Source organism: Aedes albopictus, chromosome 1 (assembly GCF_035046485.1).
Source record: "Aedes albopictus strain Foshan chromosome 1, AalbF5, whole genome shotgun sequence".
NCBI classification, from domain to species: domain Eukaryota; kingdom Metazoa; phylum Arthropoda; class Insecta; order Diptera; family Culicidae; genus Aedes; species Aedes albopictus.
In genome coordinates this window covers 215,762,925-215,785,476 of record NC_085136.1, presented here as the reverse complement: position 1 = coordinate 215,785,476, position 22,552 = coordinate 215,762,925, and the positions used below count along the sequence as shown (strand labels likewise).

General features: G+C 41.4%; 1 protein-coding gene across 1 annotated transcript in view; it reads right to left on the bottom strand.

Annotated features, from left to right (window-relative positions):
• LOC109621537 (proteoglycan Cow) overlaps nucleotides 1–20,674 on the bottom strand; it is a 626,835-nt gene extending 606,161 nt beyond the window's left edge. The window contains exon 1 of the mRNA XM_062846230.1: nucleotides 19,808–20,674. Within this exon, the coding sequence (XP_062702214.1) occupies nucleotides 19,808–19,930 (123 nt within the window). The 5' untranslated portion in view covers nucleotides 19,931–20,674. The remainder of the gene's footprint in view (nucleotides 1–19,807) is intronic.
• Nucleotides 20,675–22,552: the final 1,878 nt, after the last annotated feature.

The following is a 22,552-nucleotide window of genomic DNA, read 5'->3' as shown; positions in this document are numbered from 1 at the left end:
TAGAGTATTAAATTCCAGCGAAACAGCGCCCCTAATCAAACACAATCTATTTGAATTCTGAGAAAAACAAAACGGTGGTACTGATATTTATCCATGTATCACAATCATTGGCGGAGCCAGCTTTTTCTTTTTTCTTTCTCACACTCCTAAATATACAAGAGAAAAAGAAAGATGGAAGAGGGGGCAGCTTGCCTCCTCTTTCATCTCACTCTTTCTCTTGCATGTTTAGGAGAGTGAGTAAGAAAAAAGAAAAAGCTGGCTTCGCCAATGATCACAATTCTAGCCCCATCCATGTCATGCTTCTAGTTTAGTCTCAGGACAACATAGAAAAACCCGGGACTTTAAGCTAGTTGCAAAACTCTGGAAGAGAGAGAGAGAGAGAGAAGAGAGGAGGTAGATTACAAATAAAAACTTTGTATGATGAAAACCGTTACTATTACACCTTAGACATTATAATGTAAACTCAAGAATAGTTTGGATGACCTATCGCATTCGAAAAAAAACTATCATTCACTAGGGTAATTCGCCAATTGTTGAACACTACCCAAATGTTGAACAGTTTTTGAAAATGTTATTATAAATTTAACTTAAGTAATTTTCCATCAACGTAAACATATGATCTAGATGCGTATACATGTGTGTCATGATATTGCTCCAATAAAGTTAGAAAATTATACATATTTTACGTCAAAAATATCGATTGAAAGTTTTGTACCGCTGATGACACGAAAACTGCACAATTCTTAAGATTAATTTTAAGAAATTGCTGTTACGAAATAAGCTTTGCTGGCAAATCGACCACAAATATCAAAGTCACACCATAGTTACAATAACTGGAAGGATGTCCTTAACAGTTTAAAATTGTTTAAAATCACATTTTCATTGTAATTTTATTTGAAAAAAATATTTTTCTTATCACACTATCATTATGCAGCTAAGATCCAATTGTTGAACACTAGCATAGCCTACGATGTTAGCAGATATTTTTTTTTCACTTCACCTTTTTCAGGAGCGATCCACGGGTTTTCAAAGTATTTCAGGGTCGTTCCAGGGGTATTCTAGGGAGTGGACTGGGTCCCATGGGTTTCCAGGGGTATTTCAGGGGCTTTCGAAGGCGTTCTTTTTCTCTGTCATTTTCGCTTCTAGTCATCTTTTCAGTCATTTTTTGCATTTGGTTCTCCTCTCCTCTTCTTGGCGTAACGTCCTCACTGGGACAAAGCCTGCTTCTCAGCTTAGTGTTCAATGAGCACTTCCACAGTTTTTAACTGAGAGCTTCCTCTGCCAATGACCATTTTGCATGAGTATATCGTGTGGCAGGCACGAAGATACTCTATGCCCAAGGAAGTCAAGGAAATTTCCTTTACGAAAAGATCCTGGACCGACCGGGAATCGAACCCGTCACCCTCAGCATGGTCATGCTGAATACCCGTGCGTTTACCGCCTCGGCTATATGGGCCCTGCATTTGGTTCTGTTTAAAACGATTTCCAGTCCACTAGAGCTCTCTTCAAATGGGAAGCGATTCCTTGGGAACGTCCATAAATCACGTCACGCGTTGAGGGGGGGAGAAGTGAGAGGAGTTCAGCAAAGTGTGACGACCCGTACAAAAAATCAGAGGACCCATACAAAAAGTGTGAAATAGGAGGAGGGGGGGTTGAAATGGACAATTATTGCGTGACGTATTTTATGAACGCTCCCTCATTTGAATGAATTGTCACTCAAATGAATAACTGGGCGCAAAACACGAAAAGCCCGGAAAAAATTCCGCCAGAGTGAAAAAATATTGGATGTCGGGTCAAAGTCGGATCAAATTTTATCAAATGTTGGACCACTGTTGGACCCACATCGGATAACTGTTGAGTCTATGTTGGGTTTGGTGCCCAAAATAAAAACAGGTGAATGATAGGTTGATGTCGGGTTATACGTCATCAATTACGAACAAAGCTTCAACCGTTCAACAATTAGCGAGAACCGTCCAACATTATGGCTAGTTTCCACTTGATAAGTACTGTGTAAAAGGATAGGACAAGTAATGCTCACGTAAAACTTTTGCAATCAAAATTACTTAAGCGTTCGCAGTTAATAAGTAATTCGCAGCCAGAAAGCTATTTGCCAACAGATGGCACTGTCGTGCGATGCTGTCAGTCATGTTGTTGATTTTCCGTACGAAATAATATGTCGATGTATTATTCCGTGAGTAAAAGGGACATTTCTCTTTCTTTGTGTTTCTTCTTTCGCGCCTGCGCGTTCACAGTGTGCATTAGTATTTAGCCGTGTCGCTCTATTCGCCTTGACGGAGGCTCTCTGAGAGAATTGCGCTGTGCGTGAAATCAATTTTTTTAACATGGGAAAGGATAGGAGTTGCATTTTCCAATGCTTCTAAAATATTTTAGGGACTGCAGATTGAAAAAAGTGTCAATGTTTTGCAATATACTTTCAATTAGCTACATTATAACTGGTTTTAGACAAAAGCTTTTAAATCACAATGTTATGTCTATAATATAGCGTATCAAAATCTCATTCGATAACATTAAGAACGTTTTGCTTGAAAAAGTTTCTATAAATAATTAGAAGCATTTGAAAATGCAACTTCTATCCTTTCCCATGTTAAAAATAAATGTTTTCACGCAAGCGCAATTCTCTCAGAGAGCCTCCATCAAGGCGAATAATGTGTACTCCGTCGTCCCTCAGCATGGCTGCATCAGAACACAAGATTGAATTTCTTGAGGTTGAATAATTTGCGGTTACGTAGTTTAAAAATTTATAAAGACACCCCAAAACTGAATTGTTTATAAATAGTTTGACAGTTGAAAAAAGGAAATAGCATTTGAGTTTAGCTGATGAGGAGACAATGATTCTAAAAACTGTTGCATCATAATCATTTCATTTCGTTTGTTGAATGTTCTATGGTGCACTAGAACCAGGGAAGTAAAGACTGTATTCGATGAAATTTGAACACAGAAAATAATGTATAGCTTTTCATTGCGTTCACAAAATCAAATATTTTTTTTTAACAGGAATAATATATAATGTGTAGCTAATACCATAACAATCGCAACAAATTCAGTTTGGTATTGGCGCAGATCTAGGCGCAGATATTGTTAATATCATAAAATAAGATTTTAGCAAATTTTTTCACCCGTTTTAAAAATTGTGTAGGCTATAATTTTGATGTAACTCGTCAAGACGTCTGAAAATTTTACTCGAAGTTCTTAACAGAGTATCAATAAACTGGTAAAACAATCTCAAAATCGGTTCAATACGTTTTCCTAGTATTCAAAACTCAAATCGCTTCAAGGCATATTTTAGGTACTTTTTAATCATTTTATTCCGTGTGTACTATTTTGTTTGTACAACTGTCATGACTGTTCCGATTTTTATTAACATTTGGAACTGTAAATCGATTATAAAAACTGTTCTTAGCCAAATTACTTGAAAACTTTACAAGTTATAACTGTTTGAATGTCACGATACAAAAAAAAAAACATTTTTGCTTATTGTGACTTTGTGCTACATATACGGCTATAACTTTATTACGGCTAGATCAAATTGAATGAAATTTTTACACAATATTTCTACATGTATACTTTACATACAGAACAGATTGAAATCGGTTCAGTATTTTTGTATCTAGAGCTATAACAGTGAAGAAGTGATATTTTTTAAAACATTCGTTTGCTCAAACTTCTCAAATGGCAAAATTCTTGTTTCAACGATATCTCCACCAATATTCAACCGATTTTGATGATATTTGTATGGTATTAGCTTAACGTAATACACTATTCCTGGTAAAAAGTAGTCATTTACCATTTTATTAGGAAATCTTTCTGAATTCCAGGAATTCGTTCCGAGATCCCTATGAGAATTGCTCTGAGATTCCCTCAGAATTTCTGATTAGGATTCCTCAAGAAATTCCTTCCTATATCTCTCTAGAAATTAATTCAGGATTGCTCCAGGAGTTCTTTCTGGGATACCAAAGGGAGTTCCCTCAGAGATTCTTCCAGCAATTTGTTTAGGATTTGTTCAGAACTTCCAGGAGTTCTCTCTAGGATTACTCCTGTAACTCCATACGGGATCCCTTCAGAGTTTCCTTCATGGAATTCTCTAGAAATTCCTTCATGGAATTCTCTAGAGATTCCTCCAGAAGATTCATATGAAATTATTCTAGAAGTTCTTTCAGGGATTCCTTCACGACTTTTTTTTAGGATTTCTCCAGAACCTTTTGGAATGTCTTCAGATTTTTATCTGGGAAGAAACTATTGAAAGAACCTCTAAAATCGCTCGTGTAGATATTCCCTGCAAAACTGCAGGAGATATTCCCTAGAGGAATTTTATAAGGAATTCAAGAGCAAGTCTTGGAGTACTTCCATAAAGAATAAAAAAAAACTTCTGGAGTATTTCCATGAGCAAAATTTAAGAAACTTCCAGAATGAATTCCAGAATAAGTAATCTGAAAGGAATCCCAGTAGAAGTTCTTGGAGGAATCCCGGAAGGATATCCTGGATGAATTATTGGACAAATCTTAGAGGAAACTCCTGGAAAAACCTTGACTTATTTTCCAGGAGTCTGGAAGTTCTGAAGAAATTCCGGAAAGAACTTTTGAAAAATTCCCGGAAGATATCCCGGGTAAAATTTCTGGAGAGGTCCCTGATGCCACCCCTGGTGTAATCTTAGAAGAAAATCCTGGAGAAATACCAAACGAAACTATGAGAGGAACCCATAAATTTACTCCTAGAGGAAACCTAGAAGGAGTTCCTGGAGGAATCCCGGAAGAAGCTATAGAAATTACAAAAGGAATTCTTTGAGGATTCACATAAGAAACGTCCAGATAAAACCTAGAGGAATCTCAAAAAGTTGTATCTTAGAAAGAACTCCTGGAAGAATCACTGAAAGAACTCCAGGACGAATCTAAGAATAAATTCCTGTAGAAATCCTAGAAGGAACTCATGAAATGAACCCGGAAGGAATTCCTGCGGGAATCTCCGAATAAATATCTGAGTGAACTCCGGATAAAAAATACTAAAGAAATCCCGGATGAAATTATTGTAGAATAGTTCGAAAAAACTCCTGGTAGAATCTTAGAAAACACCTGTGGAAAAAACCCTGAAGGAACTCCTAGAAGATACCAAATAAAAAAACAAAATAAATAAATAAATCCTGAATTAGAAGGAACTCACGGAGCGATTTTTTGTAGAACTTCTAATGAAAAACTCAGAGACATTTTATGAGAATCCCCTGGTGGATTTTTCGGTGGAACATCTGGAAGAATTTCAAGAGGACTTTCTGCGAAACCCCAAAGAAAAACCTTCGTACGGAATGCCAAAAGGTTCATCACAAAGAATCTTTCGTGGATCTTCATTACAGGGCTGGTAACAATACCTGATGGTCAAAATAGTTAATTTAGTGACTAATTTCTCAAAAATAGTGACCAAATAGTGACTTAAAGAAAGCAAAAAAGTGACTAAATAGTGACTTTTGGCACAAAAAGTTTGATTAGTGACTAAAAATTGTTGAACGAAGTTCATTCAGAAAACCCTGGAGCAGTGAAGGGAATTGTCAGACAAAAGAGGCACAAAACAAGCAACAAAGAAGGCGCGGCGATTACTCTTTATCCCAACCGATAACAGATAATAGGCCGTATGGATGAAGTTAAGTAAATACTCTTTACTAAATCTATGTGAAGCCGTGGAGCAAATCTCAAACTTCACAGAGATCTGAGTAAGGGAACGTCCATAAATTACGTCACGCAAAAGTTGCCCATTTTCAACCACCCCTCCCCCTTATGTCACAGTTTTTGTATGAGACCTCTAACATTTTTGTAAGAGTCGTCACACTTTTCTGAACCCCCCTCCCCCCTAAAAGCGTGACGTAATTTATGGACGTTCCCTAAGGAGTATTTACTCAGCTTTATTCATATGGCCTAATGACATGTTCTCGAATTTTTTTGTTGCAGACAAAACGGAAGCTGAATTTGTTGCGTACTCGTTCAACTCGTCAATAATCAATTATTACTAACCCAAAATCGAAACTGTTTGATGATAGACCTTCAGCAGCGTTGCAGTGTTTATCGACTCGAAGTTACCGCTCGAAAATCACAATGTAAGGCTTAAAAATCTCTAAACACGTGGTACACGATCTTTATCCTATTCTGTTCAAGTTGGGATAAACTTATGTCGCATTGGGTACATTGTCACAACAAATTCAAGTTGCGACATTGTCATTATTGTTGCACGATGGCTGAATTTTGATTCACTGCCCTGGAGTATCGCATAATGAATATTCACAAGAAAAATCTTCCAGACTCATCCCGAAAATTGTACAGAATTGCATGTATATTCCATTTTCTAGCATATTGTGCAGAACTAAATGAGCCCAGATGTGCATGAGACAGATGAACGTAAATGTTGACCATTTACGGTACTGGTAGAAACATTTTGGGGCACATTGGTGGGATTGAAGAATTATCGATGAAGTTTTAAGAAAAAAAAACGGATGTCATTGAGTGTTTTTAAATTAAACCCTGGTTGATGAAGAAATTATTGGCGATTTTATCTGAGCAATTTTAAATGAAACACTCAAAAAACATGTATAACGAAATTTGTGAGTAAATTTGAGTTAGAATATCTCAAGCATGATTTCTTTGATATTTTTACAAGAATCCTCCCAAATAAAAAATAGAATTTGTGAAAACAAATAAAACAGAAAATAATAAGACTATTTTTATGGTGAGTAAAGCATCCTCTTCGAATCCGTCATGTATGAACTTCTTAGTTTAAAATTACGTTAATAAAAATGGCCTGCTCTAAAGTTTCTGTAGAACTTCTGCAATATTCTATTAAAAGGCTATTATTTCTCCATCACGCATTTTGATGAATGTTTTATTAGCTGTATGTTTTAATAGCTTCCCTTCGAAAAGTATGAAGCTAATGCATAATATGTCGGCATGAAATTTAAACATAAGAAACAAGTTCTGGCTCAAATAGTTATCTTTTTCCTTTTCTCAGATCTGAACGGATATATTGGTTCGATTGCTCATGAGACAGCACAGCCATGTTCTCGACTGATTATTGGTTTAGAGTGTAGAGTTTGGAGGACTTTCTCAATTATTCTCTAAGAAAAGCCCCAAATATTGTTTTCTTTGAAGGAAAAATCAGTTAAAAAGTATTTTTCGGTACTCCTTAAACAACTATTGTAAAAACTGCACATTTTGGCAGATTTTTGGGAGATATCATTTCGGGGATTTATCAAGGAGTTTTGTTATAAATAATTCAGGACTTCTACAAAAGCATGTTTCACCAACGAATATTTCCCGAATGCAATTATTCTTTTTTTTTTAAGTATCTCTACAGAAAATAATTGAGAAATACTGTTAAAAAATATAACAGACATTCACAAGGGCTTAAGCCACATTTTTTAGGGATGCATTTGTTAGACATTCCTTAAAAAATACCAGGCTCACGAAGTCTAACGAAGTTTCTTCCAGGAACGGCACCAGAATAGCATACGGAAGATCTATATTACAGCAACATAAGGCTTTCAGCATGTTCACTGAAAATTTTAACGTAAACTCCGCCACGAGTTTTATTAAAAGTTGTCTAAGGTTTCTTAAAAAAAAACTGATTTCCTTTATTGTTGAGGATATCATCCCAAACTTCTGTTTGTTCTGTAGTCCCATGAATCATATGCAAAAAAAATACAATTTTTTTTTTGCCTTCAGTAACACAAAGCTTGATGTACACTTTTCTAAATATCAACTCTTGTTTTACTCACTAACTAGATTTCAGAACACTGAAAATAGTTGAAAATAGTGACTTTTTAACAGAAAAAGTGACTTTAGTTGAAAAGTCTTGAAAATAGTGACTTTATAGTGACTTACACGAAAATAGTGACCAAGTCACTAAATAGTGACTCGCTACCAGGCCTGTCATTAAATTCCCCGTGAAGCTTGGTCCTACCTCGTATTCCGTCTAAAACTCCACAAGGTAACCGTCAGAGTCCAAGCAGAATTCCTCCCACCGTAGTCCGAACTCCAATTTTGCAGAATTTATAATTAGTATCCAACCATAGTTCTCGCTGTAATACCATTAAAAGTTCCCTTAGAATCCCAGCGCAATGTCTCTCATTAGCATTTCCGTTGGAATTCCGTTGAAATCTCACAATCTGGATTTTCCCCATACGCGCGCAAAAATTAAATTTTAATTTCAATCACACTTCCTGAGGAAACGAACGAAATTTCTCTAAGTCCAAATCGTAAACAACAAGGCCACGAAACGCCACACGAACAACAAACAATTTATCTAGCAATCGCCGTATGCAGTGCCCTTCTTCACATCCTTCTTACAGCATCTTTTCGTAAAAATGCTGTCGGTTAAACAAATGTCAAAGTTACTTACGGAAAAAGGAGGAATTTTACTTGAGCGCTCTACTTGGGAACTTACCATTAGGATGAGCAAGCTTAAGGAAGCGTTCAACATTTGGGTTGCAGACTTCCCATACAAATGTTCTATTTTCTCTTAGAAAATGGAATTTAAAGGAATACAAATCCAATGGGCAGTATAAGGAATAAGTAGATCTCTCAGAGTAGATCTAGACGTTCACAGGATATTTTTCAACTAAAGTGGAATTATGCACGGAAAAACAAAGGAAAACAGTACTAACCGTTCAACAATTGGCGAATTACCCTATATGTTGCCATTTTTATGTTTTTAAACACAAAACCCGTCAACGAAACAGTAGAATATCGCTTGGAAAAAACAGGATGAATAATAAATGTATTTGATGAAAAAATACTCAAACGATTAGGAAAAATCGTTAAAATCATCGGATTTGTTAAGAAATTTTCTGAGCGGCTCTAATTCCACCTTACAATTTGAAAAAAATTCTTGAATACACAATATATTTGTGTCCCTCCTCAAAATGTTGAATTCCGATCAAAATTTTGCAAGGGGGGTTGCATAAAAGAAAATCGAAATTTGTGTCAGCGTAAAATACTATGCTAGTTTCGGGGAAACGTAACGGGGATTGTAGTGAGAACAGTAATGTTTTAGGAAGGTATTGCATAATGAGATATTTTTGTCCACATACAGCTACATCGATTTTGGCAGCCAGAGGTAAAGTGGACAAACAACAACTTGTAACGATTTGCCGACGAGGGACTGCTCTTGTGGCCTCAATCTGTTGAACACAATATGTGACATGATTTCCTACGCTGAAACGAGAAGTATTAGATTGGCGCAGTATAGTATGTGTTCAATTAAAAAAACTTGGACACGAATGCCAACTTATTTGGTAAAGTGTCTTTAATAAAATATAATAATAATAATAATAATAATAATAATTAAAAAAAACAAACTAACCATGACAAGTGGGACACATTTTTCAGAAAGATTCTTCGAAATCTGAATGAGTGTTGCCAGCTGCTCAAACGATTTGGCGCGAAATGCGTAATAGTATTTTTTTTCTCAAAAGCTTTCAGATGTAAAGAACTTGTAATTAATTTCATAAAAAATTTAAAACCAAAATTCTTAATACCTAACGAGGATACCCATACACATATCGAAAAAATTGTGTAAATTTTTGTGACCAATAATGCACATAATTGAAGCGTGGGATTTCACAGAAGTTTACATAGCATGCCATGTAAATCTCATGAAATATCATGTAAACTTCCAGTATATGTCATGTAATTTAGCATGACTGAGAGTATTTACATGACATATAACACATATTTACAGGATATATCATGTAAACCAGTCTCCAGTTAGCCTAGTGGATCGCCAATCCGGAGACGGCGGGTTCGATTCCCGTTCCGGTCGGGAAAATTTTCTCGACTCCCTGGGCATAGAGTATCATTGTACTTGCCACACAATGTACAAATTCATGCAATGGCAGGCAAAGAAAGCCCTCAAATAAATAACTATGGAAGTGCTCTAAGAACACTAAGTTGAAGAGAGGCAGGCCAAGTTCCAATGCGAACGTCGAGCTATAAAGAAGAAGAAGATCATGTAAATCATCAAAACAGGAAATTTACACGACTAAAATGAAGATTACAGGACAAGTAATCCTCATTATTTTTGTCTGTGTATCCAAACGGTGTCTTTAGCTCTTCTCAGCCATGAGCAAAGAAGAGAATCGTGTGTGGTGGCGATTACGTGAAGTGTATCCCGATTTCGACGAATTCCAAAGGATATAAAAAATTCAAAATTAAATAACAACCAACATGCTTTCCCTCAAGCACCAACCGACCGACCGACATCAATCGTCAATAAGAGATAACAGGTTTTGCCTGTCGCCCCGAACGGTACCTTCTGAGATGGTAGCTCTCTCGAGCCAAGCTTTTCCGAAAGAGTGGCCTTCCAAGAGAAATGGGATCCGTGTAGCGACGGCGGAATCATCCGTAAGCGGTGATAAAAATAACTTTTTTCTCGTGGCAACATCTTGCAGCAGTTTATCTTTCCAGCTGCGCACTTACTCCGTACCAAAAAGGTACCACTCGCTCATGTATGTAGGTGGAGTGTGGTGTGGTGTATACATTCCTAACCCCCCTAGCCAAGTCGGCGATGTGTTCGCGAAAAGTCTTGAAGGCATTCAAATCCCTCCGGAAAAGCTCAGACAGCATCAGGGCGGCTAAAAGGGTAACATACGCGCACGCAAGATATGCTATGCGAGCGGGTGGCACGGAAAGGTTTCGTAGCAGCTTGTACTTCGGAAACCGTATTGCGATTTAATATGGAAAGCTAAATGGTCAAAATTTACTTGAACAGCACCAAAAAATGAATACATTAAAATCAACAACTACGTTTGTAAAAAAGTATACGAGAAATGTGTATCTTTCGTAGCATAGTTCCCATAGTTCGAATAGGGCTGAGGTTGGAAATGTAGGTAGGTACATTTTTTTAAGTGGTCCTCAATGTGAGAATGCAAGGTACGAGTTAAATGCTTATCATAAGGCAGCTCAAGATATTGTTGTCTGCCAAGTTAAGCCTTTGTTTTTAGATAAAGATCGAAGAGTTCTTCGGTCAAATATCGTAGAACAAAAACAATCTGGCCAAATATTTGTAAGAGATGAGTCCGCCGGTTATGTTTCATGGGTATTTACTTTCCATAGGACGCAACCAGTGAAGTACTAGATTGGAAGTAGTAACCTGGATTTTTGTATGGTGAAATGATCAATTCTCCATTTCTGAAATGAAAAGGTGAAAACCGCGTGGGTATTATGATTTCATGCCTAATATGATGTGGGGGTGGAATCTCAGGTAAAATATTATTTCCTGGGCGCCCATTAAAAACACCACCCCCGGCGAAGACTGGCGCTTGAGCCTAGCTATTTAGCACTGTAATTGGAGGAAATGCCAATGCAGAACCCGTAGCTTTCGAAAAGGTAAGCCCAGCTCCCTGGGTTAGTGGGTTGGTGTCAGGCCCTGCGAGCCAGCTGTAAAAAAGACTAGCACCGGAAAATCAACAAGAGATGAATGCGAACCGATACCAATGGCGACGACCACAGCGACGAAAAGGGGCTTGCGATTGGAAACTCGGTACGTGGCACTGCAGATCTCTCAACTTCATTGGGAGCACCCGCATACTCGCCGATATACTGAAGGACCGCGGGTTCGGAATCCTAGCGCTGCAAGAGGTGTGTTGGACAGGATCTATGGTGCGAACTTTTAGAGGTAATCATACCATCTACCAGAGTTGCGGCAACACACGTGAGCTGGGAACAGCTTCTATAGTGATGGGCGACATGCAAGGGCGCGTGATCGGTTGGTGGCCGATCGACGAAAGAATGTGCAGGTTGAGGATCAAGGGCCGCTTCTTCAACATCAGCATAATAAACGTGCACAGCCCTCACTCCGGAAGCACTGATGATGACAAAGACGCATTTTACGCGCAGCTCGAACGCGAGTACGACCGCTGCCCAAACCACGACGTCAAGATCATCATAGGGGATCTAAACGCTCAGGTAGGCCAGGAGGAGGAATTCAGACCGACGATTGGAAAGTTCAGCGCCCACCAGCTGACGAACGAAAATGGCCTACGCCTCATCGATTTCGCCGCCTCCAAAAACATGGCCATTCGTAGCACCTTCTTCCAGCACAGCCTCCCGTATCGTTACACCTGGAGATCACCACAACAAACGGAATCGCAAATCGACCACGTTCTGATTGATGGACGGCACTTCTCCGACATTATCGACGTCAGAACCTATCGTGGCGCTAATATCGACTCTGATCTGATCACTACCTGGTCAAGGTTAAGGACAAACGTCTTGAAATCCCGCTTCAACAGTGCATCAGAATTTCAAACGCACAAATCTCAAGAAGCAAGCTTCAAACAACAGTGCATTTTATTATTCTGTTCTTGCTCACTTGTAATAAGCTTAAAATAAGAAGCTCAGGTGCGCTGGTTTTGTTTACGAAGAGATTTGTGCTTTCGAAATCGTGAGTAGGTACCAAAGTCGGCCATTGTGGCGGCCATTTTGGGATTCTTACAAGTCTGTCCTTAAACTGCGCCCAAAACTCTCCGTTATTAACGATGTACATTACCGGCGGTCGCCTCGGTACGATCTAGAGCGACTGAAGCAACCGGATGTCGCCACAGCATACGCGCAGAATCTCGAGGCAGCGTTGCCGGACGAGGGTGTACTCGATGTGGCCCCTCTAGAGGACTACTGGAGTACAGTCAAAGCAGCCATCAACAACGCAGCCGAGAGCACTATCGGGTACGTAGAACGGAGTCGACGAAACGATTGGTTCGACGAGGAGTGCAGAGCGGTTCTGGAGGAGAAGGATGCAGCGCGGGCGCTAATGCTGCAGCATGGAACCCGACAGAATGTGGAGCGATACAGACAGAAGCGGAAGCAGCAGACCCGTCTCTTCCGGGAGAAAAGGCGCCGCCTGGAAGAAGCGGAGTGCGAGGAAATGGAACTGCTGTGCCGTTCACAGAAAACACGTAAGTTCTACCAGAAGCTCAACGCATCCCGCAAAGGCTACGTGCCGCAAGCCGAAACTTGCAGGGAGCCTCCTGACGGACAAACGTGAGGTGATCGAAAGGTGGAAGCAGCACTTCGACGAGCACCTGAATGGCGAAGAGAATGTAGGCACGGAGGACCAAGGCAGCGGAGGAAATGACTATGTTGGTGCAGCAGAGGACGGGAACGATCCAACTCTCACGCTGAGGGAATTTAAGGATGCCATCCACCAGCTCAAAAGCAACAAAGCGGCTGGAAAGGACGGTATCGCAGCAGAACTCATCAAGATGGGCCCGGAAAAGTTGGCCACCTGTCTGCACCAGTTAGTAGTCAAGATCTAGGAAACCGAACAGCTACCGGAGAAGTGGAAGGAAGGGATAATCTGTCCCATCTACAAGAAAGGCGACAAGTTAAAGTGTGAGAACTTTCGAGCGATCACCATTTTGAATGCCGCCTACAAAGTGCTATCCCAGATCATCTTCTGTCGTCTTTCACCTAAAGTAAATGAGTTTGTGGGAAGTTACCAAGCCGGTTTCATCGACGGCCGGTCGACAACGGACCAGATCTTCACCGTACAGCAAATCCTCCAGAAATGCCGTGAATACCAGGTCCCAAAGCATCTCCTGTTCATCGACTTCAAAGCGGCATACGATAGTATCGACCGCACAGAGCTATGGAAAATTATGGACGAGAACAGCTTTCCCGGGAAGCTGACTAGACTGATAAGAGCAACGATGGACGGTGTGCAGAACAGTGTAAGGATTTCGGGTGAACTATCCAGTTCACTCGAGTCTCGATTCCTGCCTACTATCTCGACTTTCCTGCCTACTATTCAACATCGCCCTGGAAGGTGTTATGCGACGAGCCGGGCTCAACAGCCGGGGTACGATCTTCACGAAATCCAGCCAATTTGTCTGTTTTGCGGATGACATGGATATAATTGCTAGAACATTTGGAACGGTGGCAGAACAGTACACCCGCCATAAACGTGAAGCAGCAAAGGTCGGACTGGTGGTGAATGCGGCTAAGACAAAGTATATGCTGGTAGGTGGAACTGAGCGAGACAGGGCAAGCCTTGGCAGCAATGTTACGATAGACGGGGATACTTTCGAGGTGGTAGAAGAATTCGTCTACCTCGGTCCCTTGCTAACGGCTGACAATAACGTGAGCCGTGAAATACAAAGGCGCATCATCAGTGGAAGTCGTGCCTACTATGGGCTCCAGAAGAAACTGCGGTCAAAAAAGATTCACCCCCGCACCAAATGTACCATGTACAATACGTTAATAAGACCGGTGGTTCTCTACGGACACGAGACATGGACGATGCTCGAGGAGGACCTGCAAGCACTCGGAGTTTTCGAGCGACGGGTGCTAAGGACGATCTTCGGCGGCGTGCAGGAGAATGGTGTGTGGCGGATAATGATGAACTACGAGCTCGCTGCACTTTACGGCGAACCCAGTATCCAGAAAGTGGCCAAAGCCGGAAGGATACAGTGGGCAGGGCATGTTGCAAGAATGCCGGACAACAACCCTGTAAAGTTGGTGTTTGCTAACCATCCGGTTGGTACAAGAAGGCGTGGAGCGCAGAGAGCACGATGGGCGGACCAGGTGGAGCGTGATCTGGCGAGTGTTGGGCGTGACCGACGTTGGAGAGCTGCAGCTGCAAATCGAGTATTATGGCGGCAAATTGTTGATTCAGTATTATCATGAATTTGATGTTAACTAAATAAATGAAATGAATGAATGATGCTGTTAGAGCAAAAGTTTGGGTAACCGTGTTATTGAAGTTGCAAGAAATTAATAATACAACAACTCAGTTACCCAAACTTTTGCTCGAATAGCATCAAATTAGGCAAGAAATAATAATACCCACTCTGTTTGCACCATTGTATTGCAGAAATGGAGAATTGATCATCTCACCATGCAAAAATCCAGCTCACTGCTTTCAGTCTAGTACTTCACCGATTGCTTCCTATAGGACACGAACGGTGAAGTACTAGATTTGTAGTAATGAGCTGAATTTTTGTATGGTGAGAAGGTCAATTCTCCGTTTCTGCAATGATACGGTGGAATTGTGGATCAGCGCACAAGACATCTATTTAGGCGTTCGCTTTGAATAGGTCCTAAGTTTGCTGTGATACATAAGAATAAGAAGAAGGTTCGACCTGTTCAAGTCGAATGCCAGTATTGTTCTTATCACGGAAAGGCGAAACCGTAATGGCGATCATTCAGAATGACATTTGAGATTCCAAAAGCCTCGCGAAACCAGCAGATTATGCAATACTATTACTTATGCAGCGATCCTCAGGCCTGTTTTTACAACTGCTTGTACTGCACCTCCTGGATTCATTTGTGAAACGTTAAACACGTTATCCTAGATTATTTTGAGAGTAGAACACTGAACAACATCCTTGAGAAACATATCAAGAAATTCTACGTCAACATAGAGAACTCGACATCACGTGCAGCCCGCGGGCCGCGCTTTGGTGATCACTGATTTATGGCGAAAACACACAAAAAAATTCTTGTAGTTTGGACGACGCTAAATGTCCCAAAGGTTTACAATAAGCTGGTTGACTTCAGGTTTCTCCAGTAAGTGCGGTTGATTATGCAGCGTTAAATAAAAAGAAAATCGGGTTAAGTACGGTTCCTTTGAATTCCACTAAGAATTTGCATCCTTTGACAGATACGTATTTCGACCTCAACTGTAAGGTCGTCTTCAGTGTCTTGTACTTGACTCGACTCAAGTCAAGTACAAGACACTGAAGACGACCTTACAGTTGAGGTCGAAATACGTATCTGTCAAAGGATGCAAATTCTTAGTGGAATTCAAAGGAACCGTACTTAACCCGATTTTCTTTTTATTTACAGATATTCCCCTAACAAGCCCAGGTTAACCATCATCAATATGCAGCGTTACTCAGTATAACAGATATGGATACTGTTACGAGTGTAGACCTGAAGTCCTGAACTCCAAGGTGGTTTGGCTGATGTGGAATATCCCTGTAGTGTCTCTAAATGACATTTGATATTTCAAGAACTTCACTGGGACCTGCATTAAGAGTTACACTCACTTGCTATTTTCTCAGCACAGAAGTGTGTAATCAAGAAACGATGTATGGACGACTTTTGCATTGCGGTTTTGTCTAAAACTTTGCCGAATAGAGTAGGGGTCGCACACGTATACCAAAGTCGTGACAGAGTTGTAAAAGCGACTCTCCACGAGGTGAGTGTAATTTACATTCACCTCGTGGAGAGTTGCCTTCGCAGCTCCCTCACGACTTCGGTATGCGTGAGCGACCCCTACTCTATTCGGCAAAGTTTCAGACAAAACCACAATGCAAAAGTCGTCCATACATCATTTCTTGATTGCACGCTTCTGAGCAGAGGAAATATCAAGTGAGTGTAATTCTTTGCAAGTGAGTGTTCCCATCCTTGCATCCCAGAATACAAAATACATTTTGATATTCTTGATGAAGGCTTAATAAATACATATAGACGTAACCCACATCCAAATTCTGCTTTTAGAACAACTGGTAAGTCAATTATTTCGTTTTTCCAAATTTCATGATGTTCAGGATGTTCTAGGTTATCAATGAAGTCCCAAATACAAATAATCTCATTTTTCCCTAATAAAGGGCTCAATTTGCAAGAACTTTACGCGTAAAAAAACTATGAAGGTTCAGCAATACAGTTTGCTTTGGTTGTATATAACTTGTAGGCGTTATATACACTGCACTGTGCTGTGGTATATAATTCATTCTCTAAGGTAACAGAGCCTGGTATATGTCTGGCCGAAGCCAACGGTACTGCATCCATTAAAAAGCCTTATCTTTGTGTCAGCCTGGGAATGTCCATCCCCAATACGCTCCGTATACCAAGCCTCCATACATCGCCGATGATCTGCCTTCTACTGCATCCAGCTGCTCGGTCAGGAGGAACCGCCAGTTATTTTCTAAGCCTTATCTTTGTGTCAGCCTGGGAATGTCAATCCCCAATACGCTCCGTATGCCAAGCCTCCGTACATCGCCGATGATCTGCCTTCTACTGCATCCAGCTGCCCGGTCAGGAGGAACCGCCAGTTATTCTCTAAGGTAACAGAGCCTGGTATATGTCTGGCCGAAGCCAGCGGTACTGCACCCATTAAAAAAGCCTTATCTATTGTGTCAGCCTGAGAATGTCCGTCGCCAATCCGCTCCGTATGCCAAGCCTCCGTACATCGCCGATGATCTGCCTTCTACTGCATCTAGCTGCTCGGTTAGGAGGAACCGCCAGTTATTCTCTAAGGTAACAGAGCCTGTCTGAGAATGTCCGTCGCCAATCCGCTCCGTATGCCAAGCCTCCGTACATCGCCGATGATCTGCCTTCTACTGCTTCCAGCTGCTCGGTCAGGAGGAACCGCCAGTTATTCTCTAAGGTAACAGAGCCTGGTATATGTCTGGCCGAAGCCAGCGGTACTGCACCCATTAAAAAGCCTTATCTATTGTGTCAGCCTGGGAATGTCCATCGCCAATCCGCTCCGTATGCAAAGCCTCCGTACATCGCCGATGATCTGCCTTCTACTGCATCCAGCTGCTCGGTCAGGAACAGCTAGTTTTTCCCTAAGCCTGGGAATGTCCATCGCCAATTCGCTCCGTATACCAAGCCTCCGTACATCACCGATGATCTGCCTCCTGCTTCATCCAGCTGCTCGGCCAGGAGGAACCGCCAGTTATTCTCTAAGGTAACATGGCCTGGTATATGTCTGGCCGAAGCCAGCGATACTGCGCCCATTAAAAAACATTTTTTCTTGTACCAGCATAAAAATCTACACTGCAAATCTGGTTCGATTGCCAACCCGAAGTCCATGTACGTCGCCGATGATCTACCTCTCACTACATCCAGCCGTTTGAAGGGGATTCAGCTATTCTCACAGGTAACAGAGGCCACCCATCTACATCAGCAATCCGGCCCTACTGTCAAGCCTTAATACATCACCGGTGATCTGCCGTACTTCAACCAGCTGCCTAATTTGAGAGAGTATTTCCTTATTATCACTTTTTTAACTGCTGTTTGTCAAATGATTGCTATAGTGAATTCGGCACCAACATTTCAAAAGGACGTAACTGCATTTTGAAACAAACCACTCTTTCACATCTGTGGGCCATATTTAAAGTTTCCCACGAAATTCACAAACATTACTAGACAGAGAAATTGCTTCTCCTTTCCAATATGGCGGTGATTTGCATGGCGGCATTGAAATACGATCCACAGATGTGAAAGAGGGGTTTGTTTCAAAATGCAGTTACGCCCTTTTGAAATGTTTGTACCGAATTTTACATGAAATGTAATAACTGTAATGTAAGCTAGATTTAAGTCACACTCCCTTAACCTTCCGTAACTCGCGCGGTTGACTACCTGCGTCAGCACCACGCTAATGCTGAGTACAAAAAGCGAAATTTTTTCAACGTGTTGTACAAAATACAACAGCGCGGTCGCTCGAGGGTTAAAAGAGAATTATTTCTCACTGGAAGTGTACCTGAATTGTACATAAAATTTGAAAAGAAGAGTAGATTTTGTGCCTCTTGGAGAAGTGATCCAATTAATTAATGGAATTCCGCTCCCAGGGGTTTTTCCCTACTCCAAATAAAGAAAACTAAAAAAAAAAGTTGGAAGAAAGGAAAGCGTTTTTTTCATTCGTTTCTGGTTCTAACAATGGCTATGAACATATGAATATCCCTTTCGGGACGGAGCGCAAAAATGAACTCTTAGATTTCCCAACAAAACAATAATTATTTTTCCTCATGAAAGAACTACTCTTGAAAACACGGAAACATAAAATATGCGAAACGTAAGACTTTTCCATGTTTTACGGTTTTGTCTACTTTTTGTTAACCTTATTGTGGTAAATCTCAGAAGCTAAGTAAACAAAAGTTTGTTTGCGCACATACAAACATAAGTAATGGATGAATTATTGAAACAAACTACATCACATATTTAAAACAAAGACTAAAACGATGAAAAAATACGCAAAACTGTTATCGCTCACCAGCACATTTGTGCTGGTTCGTCACGAAAGTACATAAGTTGTATATGTAGAGAAGAGAGACAGTAGATAGAAAGATACAAAGTAGTTGGAAAGGGACGGGCCCAGGGATTGAACCCACGACCTTCTGCATATGAATCAGAAGCAGTAGCCATTAGACCACCAAGCCCGTCTTTTCAATCAATGCTTGATTGATTTGTGCAAAAACTGAACTCCGATTTTCAAGTTTGTTATAGAATCATTTACCTGATTTTCTGTGCCTTCCACACGATATACAAAATCAAGCCAAGAATCAGGCTTTGTACCAGTTGGGATATTACATCAAGAAGAAGTAGGTAAAGATAGAGTGCAGAAGAATGCTGATACTATTTTGCGCAAGATTGTAATGTTTTATGTAATTTCAACAAAAAGGAAATTTTTGTCCTGAAATATATGAATATGTTTGATTTTTTTAATTAGATATTTTTCTGAGGTTTGACTGAAGATTTTTGCCCTTCCATGGATGAATTCCGTTGGAACCTTAAGGTTACATATATTTTTTGAAATATTTTGTAACGTTATTTGAAAGATAAAGATGCTTATGAAAATGGTTTTGAGAGAGAATCGAAAATACATTAAATAAATTCTCGACTAGCCTAGTCCCGCAATTTGTGCCTAAGCCAAAATTACTTTACTTTATTCTAGAGTTTTGGGACAAGCAAGTTTAGTGAATGTTAAAAAAAAACCTATTTCAATTACATTTGTGAAGCATGGATTCAATTTTAGGGCAATATCCAACTATCTTGTATTGCTATCCTCATCCCAATGTTTAACTTACCTCATCAACAAACTCGAAATCGCCATCACCGTACTTGTTCGACTTCTTCTTGGCATCTGCTACGAACGTGCCGACAAGGGCCAGCACCAGCAGTACCTTCACCGTAAGGCCCAGTTTGTTCATCTTGGCACAAACGTCCTTTAGTGGTGTTGGTGGCAGTCAACTCTTCCTTTCTCCAACTTTATAGATCCGTACGAATGCTAACTGTTTTCTTCACCTTGCACTGATATAGAACACTACACAAGAAGGATTCAATCAACCCAGCCACTGGTGGACACTGATTGACACTTCACCTGCTTCCACAGAATTTCCCACGAAAATCGTATTCCACAAAGCTTCCCACGTATCTCTCTACACCCGAATAACACTGTCGCGTTTTCCACGAAGATCCTCCAGGAACCGTTCCAAGTTCCGAGAATCCAGCAAATCGAGCTTTCTCGACGCCAATTATCCACAAATTTCCTCACCCAACACTCCCTTTCTTAGCCCCGGCACGGCACGGCGAATTGAAATGGCCGAAAATTCCAACAGACGACCATACAAACGCACACCGACGCACGAACACCTCCACAAGTAGAAGGGGAATTAGCCTCCAACGGCACGGCACAATGAACACTAGAGGACAGAACCACAATCGCGGTCAAAGAAGGACGACACACTTCCGACACCTCGAAACGCCCGAAATCAATTGGTCCGAGGAGCGTTCGGTGTACAACAGCCAGGCTTTGGGTATTTTCCCTCGGGTCAGTTTCGGATGTCGTCTTGCAGTCCGAAAAAGGACGAGTATGGAGCGAGGACATGCGCACAATGAGGAAAACATTGCTCATTCTTGGTCACGCGTGTGGGAGGATGGAAGGTGGGTGAAATTGCGACGTTCTAACCACTGCCAGTTGACGGATTTTTATCCTTACGGTGTGTTCTAACGGAATTGATGAGGGGTTTCGAATTATCCTACATCTCGAGAATGGGAATGTAGTTCAGTTCAAAAGGGCTGTTTCTTTTTCGCTTATTCAACGTTCAAGAGATTGTAATAGTTGGTACCTTAGTATTATGTGCGGAGAAAAACAGCACCTTCTCCGCGTCATGTGCAACAACCGTGATGGAAACTTAATGACAGATACAAAATGGTGGCAGCCAGATGAAGAGAGCACTTCGAAATATTGTTGAACGTTGGGAATGGAAGAGCAGTTCGACAATGATTTTTCATAAGGTCCTAACTGACTTGATCGATTTCTCTTCGTTGACTCTCTCTTTCGCTAAACCTGATGCTGAGGCGTTATTCGGGCTGCGAAACGGTGAGTCGATAAGGAGAGCGTCCAATATAGCTCTGGTCCTCACAAGTTCCTACCTCATGCTTCCACGGGTCAAGTGATGACAAAGACCGCCAGCTAAGATTTGTGTGCTTAGCTGGTAGTGCAGCCTGGGCACTGTTGTCCTTCTGACTTCAGCTAGATTGAGGAGGTACGATCCGAGCGTCTGTTCACCAAGGGGGCCGTTCGTAAACCACGTAAACTTTTTGGGAGAGGAGGGAGGGTCTGGTCAAAGTCTACGCTCCATACAAATTTCAAAATTTTTGTATGGACAAAAGCCTACGGGGGGGGGGGGGGGGGGGGGTACTTTGAGATGGCCAAATTTTGGTCTACGTGGTTTATGAACAGCCCCAAGGAGGTGCGGCTCAATCAGCGGCTGTTCTGGCATCCAGCGGCTGAGTAAGAAACGCTGCACCACGCCCAGCTAGATTCAAGGTGGTAGCCCCATCAGCGTGGTTTTCCCAGTGTTGTTGGTTGGGACGTTAAACAAAACTGGCACGATGGCCCTCCGGCGAGACAGGAGTGTTGGCGTAGGCCCAATAAGCCAGCCGTAAAAATCCCCATTGCGAATAACATAGGAGAAAATACGACTCGATACAATCGGCAAAGACCCACGCGACGAAATAAGGACTACGGTTGGAAACTTGGAACATGGAATTGCAAGTCACTAGGTTTCGCAGGATGTGACAGGATAATCTACGACGAACTACATCCCCGCAACTTCGACATCGTGGCGTTGCAGGAACTTTGTTGGACTGGACAGAAAGTGTGGAAAAGCGGGCATCGAGCGACTACCTTCTACCAAAGCTGTGGCACTACCAATGAACTGGGAACAGGATTTATAGTGTTGGGCAAGATGCGACAACGTGTGATCGGGTGGGAGCCGATCAGCGCAAGGATGTGCATGTTGAGAGTTCAGGGCCGTTTCTTCAACTACAGCATCATCAACGTCCACTGTCCACACGAAGGGAGACCCGATGACGAGAAAGAAGCGTTCTACGCGCATTTAGAGCAAACATACGATGGTTGCTCGCCGCGTGACGTGAAAATCGTTGTCGGCGACATGAACGCGCAGGTAGGAAGGGAGGAAATGTACAGACCGGTAATCGAGCGAAACAGCCTGCACGCCGTATCGAATGCGTAAACTTTGCAGCCTCCCGTGGTATGGTAGTCCGAAGCACCTTCTTCCCCCGCAAATATATCTACAAAGCCACCTGGAGATCACCCGACCATCAAACAGAAAACCAAATCGACCACGTTCTAATCGACGGTAAATTCTTCTCGGATATAACCAATGTCCGCACATACCGCAGTGCGAATAGGCAGCATCCATTTAATACGTAACGCTAAAATCGGCAATCGCCGTCTATCACCGATTGTAAGAGAGTTCGTGGGGCAATATCAGGCTGAACGCGCTACAACGGACCAGATCTTC